Here is a 17,300-nt window from a genome sequence, read left to right as displayed (position 1 = left end):
ATCTGTGCACCAGGTGACTGGGTGGGATGCTGGCATGGCTTTAATAAAATTTACCCCAAGCCCAGGGCTGAGGCTAGCAGGCTTGGAGTTGGCTAGTCTTTAGGAGAACTTGTGGGCTTGGCACACTGCTGGAAAGTTAGGTAGCAAGTGTTTGTGCAGCCCTGTCTCCCACAGGTGACTCTGTGTTTATGTTGGGGCTGGGGAAGAAAAATGACACCTGCCAGCTCCCCTGTTTTTGGAGAAATCTCCTAACACACTCTGAAAGCAGTGTGAACATATCTGTCTCCCATTCGCCCCTGGTGTTGTGATAACTGTTGTTTTCATGTTGCCTCTCCACACAGGCTGCTGTCTCTTTAAGGGTGGCAACCCAGCTATCACTCACCCTCCCAGCCTGCCCAGTGTTGAGAGAGCTGACTTAAAGTTCCAGGCCCCAAGTCCCACTGTTTTTACAAACTCAAGCAATTCTGCCCCTCTGTGTTTTTTTGTTTGTTTTTTGTTTTTACTTTTAATTTAAATTTTAGTTAACATACAGTGCAGTATTGGTTTCAAGAGTAGAATTCAGTGATTCATGACTTTACATACAACACCCAGTGCTAATCACAAGTGCCCTCCTTAATACCAATCACCCGTGTAGCCTATCCCCCACACACCTCCCCCATCAACTCTCACTTCTCTGTGGTTAAGAGCCTCTTGTTTGTTTCCCTCTCTTCTCTTACCCCCCCCTTCTCCTATGTTCATCTGTTGTTTCTTAAATTCCACATATGAGTAAAATCATATGGTATTTGTCTTTCTCTGCTGACTTATTTCACTTAGCATAGTACACTCTAGTGTGCCCCATGTGAGCTCCTGCTGTGAGGGTCCATTTCTCTGCCTTTTCCATGCACATAGCTCCCTCACTAAGGGCAGCCTCCCTCTACCTTTCTGAATTTCCTAACCTTTCAGCTGCAGTTTCTTCTCCATATTTGGTTGTGGAGTTTGTTCTTCCAGACTTCAGATTGTTCTCTGGTTTATTGACTTGGATGTGGATGATATCTGGTTATAAGCATGGGATGGGGTGAGCTCAGGGTCCTCCTAGTCCACCATCTTTCCAAGCTCCTCCAATTTACCCTTTTTGATATAAAAAACAAATATTTTTTCCATTAGTCATTTCATTTTTTTTTTTTTTACTTATGGTGGTTTTGCCATACAAAAATATTTTATTTCTATGTATATGAATTACTCTTTATTTTTATGATTTCTAGATTTTGTGTTATGGTAGAAAAGAATACAAAACAAAACCTTCTCCACTCCAATATGATCAAAGAAATCTCCTGTGTATGGGTGTGTAGTGTGGTCTTGTTTTGTTTTGTTTTTCCTAATACTTTTATGGAGGTGGGGAAGCAGCAGTATTTTTTCTATTACTTTTATGGATTGTTAGTGAGAGCACATTTTACATCTTGGATACATCTGGCATTTACTCTGGTATAAAGACTTGTGTTTTAAATCCAACCTTACTTTTCCTTAATGCTTCATAGTTGTCCTTATACCATCTTTTTCCCACTGATTTGAAATGCTACCTTTATCAGATACTAAACACTTATTTAGGTTTATTTTTAGGCTTTGTGTCCTAGACTTACACCAGTTTGTTAATATGCCGTAATAGTACCCCACCGCCCCCCTCCCCGTGGTCACTTGTATTTTTTTTCCTAGGCATTTCCTAACTAGAAACAATCAATCTTCACTTTTCCACATGAACTTTAAAATCAATTGTGTGTTGCTTAAGAAGATTTTGTTGCTATTGTTTACTGGAATCATAGTTAAATATTGATCTAGACAGAACTGACATCATTCTGATACCGAATCTTTCCACTCATGCAAATAGTGCATCCAAGAATCTTTCCATAAGTTTAGTTCATCTTTTGCTTTTTTTCATTTTCCAGCTGCAGTAGGAAATAATGATAGTGATGGGTTACATCCTTGTCTGATTCTTTATTCTTCTTGCCAACTATTCCAAGACTTACATACAACACCCAGTGCTCATTACAACTGTCCTCCTTTACCCCACCCCCCCATCCACCTCCCCCATCAACTCTCAGTTTGTTCTCTGTAGTTAAGAGCCTCTTGTTGTTTCCCTCTCAAAAAGCTTTTGAACACTATTTTTAGAGCACTGAATCATATTTTTTAAAGAGACTCAGTTGGAAAGAACCTCTTTCCAACAGAAAGATTGGTTAACAACAGAAGAGTTAAGATCATAGTTCAGTGGAATATCACAAAGAGTTGTTACATGGAAAATTGTATGGTATAATATTTGTAAAAACACTATATAAAAATTGCATCTATAGTGCTATTACAACCATCTGAAAAAGATCTGCAAATTGGCAATAGAAAAGGAAGTTAGACATTAATAGTGGTTGTCACTAGGTAGCAGGATTAAAAGTAGTTAGTTTTCCTAATTTTTCTTTCTTTTCCAAATTATAGTGAGCTCGGTACATATGTTAAAATGGGAGGGGAACTTTTATTTTAATAATTTGTGACCCAATTCAATGACTAAAAATGGAGTTGGAAGTAAGCCCCTGTGGGCATAGCTTAACATTAATCTGTACTTGAACTACTTCAAAGGAGACAGATGAGCTGGAAAGCAAGAGCAACCTCAGGAGGTCATAGCTGTACCTATTGGGTTCTTAGAGCCGTGTTGTCAAATAGAATGTAATGTGAGTCTTGTGACTTCCAATTTTTTGGTATACACATTTAAAATAAAAAGAAACAGGTGGAATTCATTTTAATTATATATTTATTTTACTTAACCCAAATAAAACCAAAATATTATTTCAGCATCTAATTAACATTAAAAATATCATTTTGCATTCTCTTTTTCTACTAAATCTTAGATATCAGATGTGGATTTTATATTTACAGCACATCTTAATTTAGATTAGCCACATTTCATGTGCTTAATAGTCATATATAAATGATGGCTTCCATATTGATCAGTGCAGATCTACACACTCTGCTCTGATTTGTAGATATCCATAAAACACAGGTACTGGAAAAGGGTAGTGTGTGTGTGTAGACACAGGCCAAACAAAAGGTGTCTAAAGTGTGACAAAGCTCATGGAGGAAAAACCATTAGTTAAAGTAAAAATCACCTTAAGATGATTTATGTGGCTTCCCAATGATCCCCTCCACCCCCCACCTCCACCCCCCACTACCTTTCATTGAGCAAAACCTCCCAACCTGGACATAAACATTAGGCACCTTGCTGCCTAAAGAGAAAAATCCAGTGTTCCCTGCCATGGGTGGCAGGCTAACTAACACCAATAACCTTTAATCTGGTTATGTGAATTCTTCTGGCGGCACTGCCTGCAGCAACTTCTACAGCAATGCTGTCCAATACAGAGGACATTAGCTACGTGTGGCTATTGAAATTAAATGTGATTAAAAATTCAGATCTTCAACGGCACTAGTCACATTTCAAATGCTCTGTATGTTGGCGAGGCTATACCGGTTGGGGTAGATGTAGGGGAATCAACTCTCAATTCTTAACTCCAGCAAGTGCTTTTCCCTAAACCTGTGCTGCGCTCAGAAGGGCCTGGGGCCCTGCTCCTTCCTATGGTCTCCCTTCTTCTCTAACAGAACACACCTCACACTGGCCCAGACTCACTCTGAGTTGCGCCTTCTTGCATGGAGCCGAAGCAGATCAAGAACCCATCGCTACAAGGAAGCACCTTCTATTCCCTCCATTTACCTTGCACCTACATCTATAAAGAATAAAAACTGGACACAGAATTGATGCTGAATACCGGCTCACTACAGCGATAAGTGAAATTCATCCAAGTACTTTGCATAACTTGAACTGTTTTCAAAAATCGATCTTATTAAAAGTTTGCTTCCAAAACATTTTATCTTTAGTCTAAGAACTGATCATTGAAATTTAGCAATACATATAATTTTGCTGATAATCCAGAAAACAATTAACACTTGAGTGAGAAAAATACGTAAACTTCTGATTCCGTTACGAAGATGGATGCTAGAGAAAACAATACAATTTAAAGCATTTAACTTTTTTACATTAGGCTAACAGTGAGAATGAAAATATTTCAGGTGAGAATAAAAATCTCATGAGGGACATAAAATATAGGTTCAAGGAAAAATCTGAAATGATGTAAATTTTCCGTTAAAAGCGAATGATATTAAATTGTGGATTCAGAGTGCATTGTATTCGTCTAAAATAAGAGGTTTTGTTTTTTTTAAATGTCAGCACAGTGTGCCAAAAATTTTTCTTTGCAATTACGTAAACCTAAGATGAAAAATATGCAGATGTTACTTAAAAAAAAAAAAAAAAAAGGATCTCTTTCAAAAGTCCTTCCAGGCCGGGGTTCCAGCCCGGTCCTGGGGCGCTTCCGCCGCGCCCAGCGTTCCCACAGCCCAGGCGCTTCGCAGGACGCTCTTCCGGGCCGCCGCGTCTGCCCCCGGCCTACCTCTCGGAGGGGACGGACGGAGCCCACCGACTCGACGCTCAGCTCCGCCTCCTCCCGGGGGCGGCCCCGCGCCTCACTCTGTAAAGTGTTCCGTGTTCAGGTAGAGTCGTTAGGTGTTTATTCTACCTAGCCCCTCATTTGCCTTACTGTCATCCCCACCCTGGAATATGAAGTCCACAAAACCTGGAAGCGTCTCCTCCTGTCTCCCGGATGCGGCCCCAAACGGACTACAAAGCAGTACAGAAACTAGCTTCGCCCCGCGCCCACGCCCACGCCCTCCGAACGCACCACGGGTCACGTGCCCGAACGGAGAAATATCATCGAGTCCGTCCTCCAGCCTCCCAGAGAGGACTCGGAAGTGCCCTAGAGCCAGCGCGGGCCCTTCCGGCCGGGCCGTCCGCGCTTTTGTCCCGCCGGCGGCCGGGCTCCCGCGGAGCCGCCACACAGCTAGTACGTGAGTTCGCGGCTGCCCGCGCTTCCGCCCCGGGCCCTCGCCTGCCACGCCCTTTCCTTAGTGGCCAAGTCTTGGCTGCCCCTTGGGTCTTGGGAGGGATATGGAGGGAAGCGTTTCCCCTTCCTATACACACCTCAGGAGGCACGTTCCGGGGGGAGTGGAGCGGAGGGAAGACCTCAGGCCAGCCGAGGGGTGTGGGGCGTGCCCCTGGAACAGGCTGGTCTCTCTCTGGGCCCCAACTCCGGCCGTCCGAGCGGCCAGGGCCGGGTTGGGGTTGCCCAGCGTCCGGAGAAAGACTGGGGCCTGGCTCTTGTCTTTCTGTACTATTCGCTGCTTTCTCGGGCCGGAGGGGAGTCCTGGACATGAGCCCGTTAAAATAATTCCCCTGGTGTGACTCCCCCTTGCAGTTAAGTTTGGCCCTGGGACGTGAGAGTGATTACGAGCATTAGAGGGACCCCTAGGGGTGATCTGCTTCAGTACTCCCCTCCCCCCCACTTCTTCCCTTGGTTGGGAAGTTGAGAGGTTGCAGCCACAGGTGCAGATCCAGCCCCGGGGAGGAGCTTCCAGACACTTGCTCTGGGGAAGCTCACCCGTGTACCGACTGGGGTACGACCGGAGGAGGCGGCTTGCCGTGGACTCTGAAAGTTGAGGAGTTGACTAGGTAGGGGGAATATGGAAGAGGCTTCTAGACTCAGGGACGACCGGGATGTGAAAGATGAACGGGAAGTGCCAGGGCTGGGTGTGCTGCTCTAAAAACGTTTAGACTAGGTGGCCACTAGGTTGTTTTCTATTTGAAAGCCCGAGGGTTTTGTTTTGTTAATAATTTTCTAAATATGTTTACTAATATATTTAATACTCCTATGGTTTAGATGTTTAATATAAGCAGTTACCAGTGACAAGGCTTGCTCCCGCTCAGTCATCTTCTCATGCCCAAATCCCTAGACAGTTACATTTGTTAGAGTGTAACCATCCAGTTTGTTTATGCAAATACTGGGCAAATGTGAATGTAGTTAGTTCCCCTTTTTTCACAGAGGTGATAGGGTATGCTCCAAAGTTCTGTCCCCTTGCTTTTTTCCTTCTGTATTTTAGGCATCATCAGAATACAAAGAGCTTTGAAAACAACAACAAAACAGCACTGTGGTAACAGATTGACTATTGTTTGAATGTTTTTAATATTCCATAATTTTTTAGATCTGTTTGGAGCCATTTGGGTTGTTTTCAATTTTTTGTTACTTCATCAATGATGCACTCAATGAGGTTCTACTAGGACATACTTTAGCAAGGGTTTTTAAAGAAGAGATCAGTCAAAATAATTTTTGTTTTACGTTAACTCAGCCAGTTACTGGTAAATTGTTAAACATGCCAAATCATTATTATAACAGTTCGTGTAGAGTGCTTAAAGAACAAATAAGACCAAGTAGGTTTTCTCTCCTGATCTTGTGTTTATGATGCTTATTAGCTTTATGCTAGCCTAATAATCTAATTCTGTTAATGACTCCCTTCCAGCCAGTCTCTGCCCATTTAGCTTCAGAAAATCTCTCAGTCTCCCTTTCAGAATCTCCTCTGCTTACCTTTTTCCTCAGGATGACTAGAAATCTCTTCACCACTACCAGGTATGAGAATGTTCTATTTCATTTTTTACTTTAAGGAAAAATCACCTTTCATCATTATTTCTACTTTTAAGCAATAGAACCAACTCATGTTAACCATTTACAATGCTGATGTTCATAAACTGAATGCAATAATAACTAAAGCACACATATTCTCTCTATTCATCTGTATTCCGTGATTCCATCTTTCATCTGTCTCATTCTCCAATTTCCTAGGTATTCTTTCTTCTGAATTGGTAAGAATTTTGTGCTCACATGTCTTGTTTTTTTTGGTCATTTCCAAGTAAAAAGAACTTAAGGTACAGAATCCTGATGTGACACTTGATGGCAAATAGACTTGTGGAATGTTTGGTAATCTGGAAATCTAGAGTAGCTGCTGATGCATTGCTCATTACAGCCTGTTAATAGGCAGGACTTTTTGGCCAGAGTAAGCCACGATTCTTTTGTGAGTTGTCCAGTCTCTCTAAGAAGGGGCGTCTGACTCTTTTGTGCAGGGACAGCAAGAATTAAGGGCAGGTTCTTATTATGTGCAGAGGCTTTTTTGGGCATTGATAGAACATGAATGACAAGTACCAAGGAGTTCAGAGGTGGTAGGATGTGTAATTTGGAAGGAGCAGATGGCATTCTAAAGCTAGCACTTTTGACTGATGTTACCAGATTGTTGGGTCATGCTTCCTGCTGACAACTAGAGAGGAGTTAGAGAGGAATTTAAATTCCATTTAGTTAACGTACAGTGTAATATTGTTTCAGGTATACAATTTAGTGATTCAGCACTTCCATATATCACCCTGTGCTCATCATGACAGGTGCACTCTTTAAGCCCCGTCATCCCTCCATTGCCCCCATCCCTCATCCCTCTCCCTTCTGGTAACCACCAGTTTGTTTTCTTTAATTAAGAGTCTGTTTCTTGAACTTTTCTTTTCTTTCTCTCCGCCCCCCCCCTCTCTCTCTCTTGCTCCTTTGCCCATTTATTTTGTTTCTTAAATTCCACATAGGAATGAAATCATATGATATTTATCTTTCTCTGACTGACTTATTTCACTTAGCGTAATACTCTCTAGCTCCATCCATGTCATTGCAAATGGCAAGATTTCATTCTTTTTTATGGCTGAGTAGTATTCCGTTTTATATGTATACCACATTTTCTTTATCCATTCATCAGTGGACAGACACTTGGGCTGTTTCCATAATTTGGCTGTTGTAGATAATGCTGCTGTAAACATGGGGGTGTATGTATCCCTTTGAATTAGTATTTTTGTATTCTTTGGGTAAATACCTAGTACTGCAATTGCTGGATCATAGGGCAGTTCTATTTGTAACTTTTTGAGGAACCTCAATACTATTTTCCATAGTGGCTGCACTAGTTTGCATTCCCACCAACAGTACAAAAGTGATCCCCTTACTCTGCATCCTCCCCAACACCTGTTGTTTCCTGAGTTGTTAATTTTAGCCATTCTGGATGATGAGTGATATTGAGCATCCTTTCATGTGTCTGTTGGCCATCTGTGTGTCTTTGGGAAAATATCTATGCCTGTCTTCTGCACATTTTTTAATTTGATTATTCATGTTTTGGATGTTAAGTTTCTGTATATGTTTTGGATACTAACTCTTTATCCATACATAGGTAATTTGCAAATACTTTCTTCCATTCTGTAGGTTGCCATTTAGTTTTGTTGATTGTTTCCTTTGCTGTGCAGAAGCTTTTTATCTTGATGAATTCCCAGTAGTTTATTTTTGCTTTTGTTTTTCTTGCCTCAGGAGACATATCTGAAAATAAGTTGCTATGGCCAATGTCAAAGAAGTTACTACTTGTGTTCTTCCTTAGGATTTTTATGGTTTCCTGTCTCACATTTAGGCCTTTCAAATCCATTTTGAATTTATTTTTGTGTATGGTGTAAGAAAGTGGTCTACTTTCATTTTTTTTGCACGTTGCTGTCCAGTTTTCTAACACCATTTTTCAAAAAGATTGTCTTTTCCCCCTTTGGATATTCTTTCCTGCTTTGGCAAAGATTAATTGACCGTATAATTGTGCGTTCATTTCTGGGTTTTGTATTCTGTTCTGCTGATCTGTGTGTCTGTTTTTGTGCCAGCACCATAACTGTTTTGTTCCCTGGAGCTTTTTAATATTCCTTGAAGTCCAGAATTGTGCTGCCTCCAGCTTTGCTTTTCTTGTTCAAAGTTATTTTGGCTATTCAGGGTCTTTTGTAGTTCCATACAAATTTTGGGTTTGTTTGTTCTAGCTCTGTGTAAAATGCTATATTTTGATAGGGCACATGAGTCTTCTTGATTGGCTTTAGTAACCTCCTCCCAGACTTCAGGACTCGGTTCTCTCTAATTCATTTGCCCACTGAAAGTAGTATGAGTGATTTTTTCTTTTAATTTTTTATTATGAAAAAATTTAAACATACAGGAAAGTAAAATAGTACAATGAATTTCATACACCCATAGATCAGCTTCAATAATTATTTTAATTCTGCTACATTTGTTTCACCTTTCCCTTTGTATTTTTCCTTTATTAAAGTTTTTTAAAGGAAACTTCAGACATAATGCCATTACATTCTAACATACTTTCAGTCTACAAACAAAAATGACACTTCTAACAGCCACAGTGCCATTATCATACCATCCTAAATTCTGATTCCTTGATATTATCTAACAAAGGTTGGCAAACTGCTTGGTGCTGCATTCTTGTAGGTGATGTGTCCTCAGGATGTCACTTCGGGAAGCACATAATGTCAGTCTGCCTCCATTGGTGATATTAATTTACCACAGTTGGCCAAGACATTGTCTGATTTCTCTACTGTATAATTACTATTTTTCCCTTTTAGTCTGGGGTGAATATTTTAAGATTGTGCATATGTACTGCACCTTCTCAAAATTTCCCCTAGATTTAGAATCCAGTGATAATTCTGCCCTGATCCAGTCTTTGCTCTGATAGTTGCAGAATACTAATTTATTTTCAACTCTACTGTTTTCTCTACGTATACTAACTGACCCTGGCATTCTCCTGTAAGTAAGCATCTTCTCTTTCTCCCCTGTTTATGTATGGACTCACGAAATCCCATTTTCAATGGTGTGTAATTCATTACTGTACATAATTATTATGGAGCCTAAAATGTGTGGCCAGGCTGGCTTGTGGTCTTATGACATGTCCTGTCATTTTTAAGCATCTCCTTACTTGTTGGCATAACAAGATGCCCCAGCTCACCTTGTGTGTATCCTGCCCTGGCCTAGAATCTGCCATTTCTCTGAGGAGCTATAGTTCCTTTTAGTAGGTAATGGTCGTAGAGACTAAGAACAGGGTGCTGGATGTGCTTATTACCACTAAGATATTTTTTGCTTCTTGGCTTTTCAGCAGAGAGCTAGGGAATATGTGAATTCCTGTGAATACACAGACATGTGCACACACACATATATATGTTTAGAAATCATGAATTCACACTGATCTCTGATTCATCTCTACAGGTTCTTTCTTGTCTTCCCCTATTCCATATTTGTAGGTCTCCTCTTCCTCCAGGAGAGCCTTGGCTTGCAACTAAATCAACATATTTACTCAATCCCCCACCACATCTAGAATTGTTTCAAAATTACTTTGCCAACAGGGCACCTTGGGTGGCTTAGTCAGTTAAGCTTCTGACTTCAGTGCAGATCATGTTTGTGAGTTCGAGCCCTGCATTGGGCTCTCTGCTGTCAGCACAGAGCGTGCTTTGGATCCTCTGTCCCCCTTTTTCTCTGCCCCTCCCCTGCTTGGGCTCTCTCTCAAAAATAAGCATTAAAAAATTATAATAACAATTTAAAAAAATTACTTTGCCTATATCTTTGCAGAAAACAAACCTGCTTAAAAAGTGTTCAGTTGTTGACAATAAATTTCATATATTAAAAAAAAAAAAAGTGTTCAGTTGTTTTCAGTGCTTCCCCACCACCCCCTCCTTCCCAAGACTGAAAAGTATATAGTCACATATTATGTAATAATTGTGTGCCTAAGTTACATGGGTTAGTTGTTTGTTTCTTTTTGTTCCCTTCCTCAGGTTACAGTTTGTTTTTGTTCCCTTCCTGTGGTTACAGTATTCATGTCAAACACAAATGAGTTCATTTGTTTTCGTTTGCTTTTTGGTTTAGCTGCTTTTCCTTTTTGTAATTCTCACTGATTTAATTTTATTCTTTGAATATGCAGCGTATCATCATGCTTCCATAAGTAAAAACTGTGCAAAAAGCTGTTCTTAGAGTGTCTATCTTCCCTGTCATTTTGCACTGTCCTCCCCACTCCTCCATTTACAGGTAATGGGGCTTTACTGTTTTCTGGCTTCTCATTACTATGAAGATAAGCAGATATATGCTCATTTTCTTATTTTTATTCCTTATATATAAAATGTAGCATGTATGCTTTTTTCCTCTTTACATCCTGAAAATTGCTCCCTCTCAATGAATTTATAGAGATGTTCCTAATTTTTTTTAGTACTCCATTGCGATTATGTGCCATAGTTTATTTAATAGATCTTCTATGCTTGGACGTTTAGGTAGTTTTCCAAATTCTGTAGTTACAAATAATGCTACCATGAATAGCTTTATGCACATATGCTTTTTTGTATTGTTGGAAGTGGATCTTCAGTATAAATTCCTAAATGGGATTTCTGGATTGAAGTGTAAATGCACACAGTTGTGTTAGATATTGGCAAATGCCCCTCAACAGGGCTTATGCCAATTTGCATTCCCATTAACATATGAGAGTGCCTGTTTCCGCAGCAGCCTCACCAACAGAGTGTATTGTCAAGCTTTTAATACAACAGATGAGAAATGGTATCTTAGTGTAGTTCTCATTTGCATTTCTCTTATGAGTGACATTGAAAACATGTTTGCAGGACATTTTAATATTTTTGTGAATTGTTCATTCTTGCAAATTTTTCTCTTGAACATTTTTCTGTAGGAATTTTAGTCTATATTTTTCAACTTTTGAAAATTTTTTGTATGAGAGATATTAGCCCCTCTATATGATGCACATGGTAAATATTTTCTTTCATTTTTGCCATTTCTCAATTTTGCTTATAGCCTTTTTGACATGTAATTTGTATTTATACAAATTTATCAATCTTCTCTTATTGCATATGAGTCATAGTTTGAAAACTTTTTCTGTAATCAGATTATAGAAACATTCACTCATGTTTCCTTCTAGTATTTGTATGGCATCACATTTTTATAATTAGAGATCTGCTGCATTTGGAGTTTATTCTTGAGTATGGTGTAAAGAATGAATCTGATTTTATCTTTTTCTAATGGTTTTATAGTTGTTCCAACACTATTCTAAATACCATCTTTGCCTCAATAATTTGATCTGACATCTTTATCATATGCTTGATTTCTGTGTGTAATTAGGACTATTTTTGGACTTTCTGTTCTATTCCATTTGGCCATACACCAGTACCATGCTGCTTTATTTATAGAGGCTTTTTGGTATATTTTAATACCTAATATGGCTAGTCCCCCCCTATAGCCCTTCCTTTTTTGTTTTTCTCTATCAAGTTTTGTGTGTTTATTTATTTTTTTAACTTTAAGTAGGCTCCACGCCCAATGTGGGGCTTGAATTCATGACCCCAAGACCAAGAATTGCATGCTCTACCAGCCAGGTGCCCCTTTTATGTTTATTTTAGAGGATTTGGCTTCATGGCTATAGGAACTTGAACATCTTTCTTTCCTGAGGGCTGAAGATGAATAGAGGTGGATGGGCCAAGGCCAAAGGGAATGATGGAGCATGGTCCCTGATAAAAGATGTGCTGCAGCTGATGATTATGGGATTCCACTGCCTGTCCTCACATTTCAGCAACATGAACTACTCTGCCCAAAGTAGTAGAGACAAGTAGAGTACTTTCAAGAGGAACAAAGAAGCCCTGCTTGAGCCCTAAAATCTGTTCTGGGAAGGAATTTACCTTTCCTGAGTCCTGTGCTTTATACCCAGGTTCCAACTCCAATCAAATAACCCGACCTCAGTAAGTAGTAATAATTATGCATATAGCACTCACCAAGTAGTTGGCATTGTTCACAACACTTTATATATGTTATCTCACTTAATATTCGTGTCAGCCCCATTGCCCTCATTTTACAGATGAGGAAACTGGCACAAAGAGGGTAAATCACGTTCTTGAGATCATGCGGTTAAGTATTTGAATCCAGGTAGTAGTATTTCCTTTGCTTGGTGGTTTGCATTTTAGCTTCTAATCTTTGATATGCTCTGACTGCTGTTAGTCTGTTCATAAAGTAAAAATGATGGATCTTTGCCTGGCAGGCTGGATGAAGCATGCTCTTCCATGTAGAATTCCTCCCTGACTACCCACTTTCCAGGGTCAGGTTTTCCTTGGAGGGAAAGTCCAGCAGGCCAAACCAACTCCACGAAGCTGTAGTTTGCTTTCTTTCTCATGTCTCTCATGACTGTCTTCATGTTTTCATTACCGTCTCCCCAGTACCTCCACCTAGGTGCTAATTTCTTCTCTTTTTTTTAGCTTTATCTGTTTAGTTCTGCTGATTATGTCTTCTTACCTTTTGTCTTATTAATCTTTCTGTTTCCTCTTATTCAGAGATTTGTTCTACCCTCTGTTTTTTCATGACTAGGTGATGATCGTCTGTGGTCCTGTGCATCATTTCAACCCATTTCATTTGCCCTCCTGCTAAACTGTCATGCAAGAATAGAAAAGCTCTTTGTTCCATTGAAAATCCAAGGCTCTAACATTTTAACATCAGCTCCACAGGGGTAGAAATCTTGGCATGTCCCTTTTTGTTCCCTGCAGTTAAAAATGGTACCTATCACACAGCATGCAGTCAGTAAATATTTGTCAAGTGAATGAGTGAATTTGGATGTAATTTTTCCAGTGTCTTCTAAACAAAGTGAACAGGTATCATTTTCGTTTTCTTGATTTAGTGTCACATTTGAAGACGAGGGGCACTGAGAATGAGGAATCAACTGAAAAGTATGAAAATGATGGAAATGCAGAATCTGTGTGGCCAAAAGTGGAAGGTTTTCACAAGGATCATATACAGGAATCTAAGGTTGGTGAAACTTGTGATTGGGATAGCAAGGTAGAAAGTCAATTGGACAATCCGGAGGGAAAAAGGAGGATGGAAGACAAAAGTGGCACCAGGGAAAAGATTGGCAAAGCCAAGAACACAGCAAATATAAAGATGGAACAGGAAGATGAGGCATCTGAGAAAAGCTTGTATCCAAGCTCAAAACATATTACACACCAGACTGTCCCTATAGAACAGATAAGCAGTGAACAAGACAAATGTGTGGAGAACCTTAATGGAAACTCTCATCCTGGTCTCCAGCAGAAAACCAGTGCTGCTAAGAAATCACACAGATGTGAGGAGTGTGGGAAATCGTTCAAATACAATTCGCGCCTTGTTCAACATAAAATTATGCATACTGGGGAAAAACGCTATGAGTGTGATGACTGTGGAGGGGCTTTCCGGAGTAGCTCAAGCCTTCGAGTCCACAAACGGATCCATACTGGGGAGAAACCGTACAAGTGTGAGGAGTGTGGGAAAGCCTACATGTCATACTCCAGCCTTATAAACCATAAAAGCACCCACTCTGGGGAGAAGAACTGTAAATGTGATGAGTGTGGGAAATCCTTCAATTACAGCTCTGTGTTGGACCAGCATAAGAGGATCCACACAGGGGAGAAGCCCTACGAATGTGGTGAGTGTGGGAAGGCTTTCAGGAACAGCTCTGGTCTCAGAGTCCACAAAAGGATCCACACAGGGGAGAAGCCCTACGAATGTGACATCTGTGGGAAAACTTTCAGTAATAGCTCCGGCCTTAGGGTCCACAAAAGGATACACACAGGCGAGAAACCTTATGAATGCGATGAGTGTGGGAAGGCCTTCATTACTTGCAGAACACTTCTAAACCATAAAAGCATCCACTTTGGAGATAAACCTTATAAATGTGATGAGTGTGAGAAATCATTTAATTATAGCTCTCTCCTCATTCAGCATAAAGTCATCCACACTGGAGAGAAACCTTATGAATGTGATGAATGCGGGAAGGCCTTCAGGAACAGCTCAGGCCTTATAGTGCACAAAAGGATCCACACGGGAGAGAAACCTTACAAGTGTGAGGTCTGTGGCAAAGCGTTCAGCTATAGCTCAGGCCTCGCAGTTCATAAAAGCATTCACCCTGGGAAGAAAGCTCATGAATGTAAGGATTGTGGAAAATCCTTCAGCTATAACTCACTTCTCCTTCAGCATAAAACCATTCACACTGGAGAGAGACCTTATGTTTGTGACTTGTGTGGGAAAACATTTAGGAACAATTCAGGCCTCAAAGTCCATAGGAGGCTCCATACTGGGGAAAAACCATATAAGTGTGATGTTTGTGGGAAAGCCTATATCTCACGCTCTAGCCTTAAAAACCACAAAGGAATCCATCTTGGGGAGAAGCCCTATAAATGTAGTTATTGTGAGAAGTCTTTCAATTACAGCTCTGCCCTTGAACAACATAAAAGGATTCATACAAGGGAAAAACCTTTTGGATGTGATGAGTGTGGAAAAGCCTTCAGAAATAATTCAGGCCTTAAAGTACATAAACGGATCCACACTGGGGAGAGACCTTACAAATGTGAAGAATGTGGGAAAGCCTACATCTCACTCTCAAGCCTTATAAATCATAAAAGTGTACACCCTGGGGAAAAGCCCTATAAGTGTGATGAGTGTGAAAAAGCTTTCATCACATACCGAACCCTTATAAACCACAAAAAAATCCATCTTGGGGAGAAGCCCTACAAATGTGATGTATGTGAGAAATCTTTTAATTACACTTCACTCCTTTCTCAACACAAAAGGGTCCACACTAGAGAGAAACCTTATGAATGTGACAGGTGTGAGAAGGTCTTCAGAAACAACTCAAGCCTTAAAGTGCATAAAAGAATCCACACGGGGGAGAAGCCCTATGAATGTGATGTGTGTGGAAAAGCCTACATCTCACACTCAAGCCTTATTAACCATAAAAGTACCCACCCTGGCAAGACTCCCTACACATGTGATGAATGTGGAAAAGCTTTTTTCTCAAGCAGAACTCTATTAAGCCATAAAAGAGTCCATCTTGGGGAGAAACCCTTCAAATGTGTTGACTGTGGGAAGTCTTTCAATTACAGTTCACTCCTTTCTCAACACAAGAGGATTCACACAGGGGAAAAACCTTATATATGCGATAGGTGTGGAAAGGCATTCAGGAACAGCTCAGGCCTGACAGTGCATAAAAGGATTCATACGGGTGAGAAACCCTATGAATGTGATGAGTGTGGGAAGGCATACATCTCACACTCAAGTCTTATTAACCATAAAAGTGTCCACCGTGGGCAGCAGCCCTATAATTGTGAGTGTGGGAAATCCTTCAATTACAGATCAGTTCTTGACCAACACAAAAGGATCCACACTGGAAAGAAGCCATACCGATGTAATGAGTGTGGGAAGGCTTTTAATATCAGATCAAATCTCACCAAGCATAAAAGAACCCATACTGGAGAGGAATCTTTAAATGTGATAAATGTGGGAAGTCACAGTGACACATTACAGAAGAGAACTCATGAGGGAGGGAATGCTCTGGAAGGGACCAAGATGAGCATATCTGTAGGAGGCAGAGCTTACCAAGTCTCAACTCAAATGGAAGAAAAACCTTATGAATGTATGAATATCATATAACTATGAGGTATTTGTTCATGGCTTATAATTTCCATAGTATAAATGAAACTGAGTACTCTTCAGTATGATCTTCAGTCATAGCCAGCAAGGAAGCCTGCAGTGTCAAGGTAGTTGAGCCTTTATGGAACACAAAATAGTTGATACTGGGGATAAAACCTATCAAAGTGACAGAGTATTTGAAAAACCTTCAAAGTAAGCAGACATTTCTGGACATAAAGCACATGGATAAGGAAAGGACTTCACTTAGAAGTCATATAGTCACCATCAGAAAGTTCATATTTGGTTAAATTGTGTGAATAGAAATGGGGGAAATTCAGCTATAGCTTTGAATCCCAATTATACATTGGTCAGTGGAAAAAATACAAGAATGGCCTCCAACAGGCAAATTCAGGGAGAGATAGGCTTCAGGGAATATATATTTAGGAGGAGTGATCGTGAAGTATAAGCTTGATATAACTGAATAATTTGTGAGGGGTGATGACATTTTGAAACAAAATTGGGTTTTGTTGTAGGAAGAGTTGAAAATGTAGACGTGAATCTAACAGGAAATAGAGTCATTAAAAATGCAAGCTGATTGGATTATACTGTTGTAATGTTGTGATACATCAGTTGAATGGACAAAACTTTTTAAAAATTTCAAATGAGCCCCCTCAATGAATGATGAAGTGTGAGGAGTGAAAACCTCACACATTGTGCTACAAATGAAAGGTTTTACCATAGAGAGAAATTCAGCACATTACATAACTATTGGAACAGGTCTTCATGAATTTGCACCTGCACAAAAATCATTGACTCAGGGATTCCTATGAGTAGGAATGCTGAGAAGGTCATTGTATTGCAAGAGCTAAAAAGCTGAGTAGCTGTTGATAATAGAGGGATCAGAGGAAATTCATGCTTAATAATCCTGTTAAATGTTTGATTGTTTTGGAATGTGTTATTGTAAAGATTTCATGCACTACATGTGTGTCTTGTCTGTTGTAAAATGTTATGAATACTATGTTCAGGGCTCACTCTTTCTTGGCCATGAAGAGCCAGATGGTTGTGGTGAGGTAAGATGGAACTCCAATAAAGAAATTCCTCAAAAGTAAA

At 40.1% G+C, this 17,300-nt stretch overlaps 1 protein-coding gene across 6 annotated transcripts; it reads left to right on the top strand.

The window, feature by feature from the left end:
- Positions 1-1,248: 1,248 nt before the first annotated feature.
- Positions 1,249-17,300, top strand: ZFP62 (ZFP62 zinc finger protein). Of its 6 annotated transcripts, XM_045484034.1 has the most exons (4): positions 4,831-4,907; positions 6,418-6,524; positions 12,216-12,502; positions 13,429-17,300. In XM_045484034.1, coding segments are annotated over exons 3-4 (2,784 nt in total). In that variant the 5' UTR covers positions 4,831-4,907; positions 6,418-6,524; positions 12,216-12,501; the 3' UTR covers positions 16,212-17,300. The 6 variants fall into 6 exon arrangements, with proteins under 6 accessions (XP_045339963.1, XP_045339971.1, XP_045339990.1 ...); XM_045484025.1 differs by lacking the exon at positions 4,831-4,907 and having other exon boundaries at positions 5,604-6,524; positions 12,224-12,502; XM_045484007.1 differs by lacking the exons at positions 6,418-6,524; positions 12,216-12,502 and having other exon boundaries at positions 1,249-4,907.

This window comes from Leopardus geoffroyi, chromosome A1, assembly GCF_018350155.1.
Source record: "Leopardus geoffroyi isolate Oge1 chromosome A1, O.geoffroyi_Oge1_pat1.0, whole genome shotgun sequence".
Classification (NCBI taxonomy): Eukaryota; Metazoa; Chordata; class Mammalia; order Carnivora; family Felidae; genus Leopardus; species Leopardus geoffroyi.
Note: the sequence above shows the minus strand (reverse complement) of the source record. Positions and strands in the feature narration are given on the sequence as shown.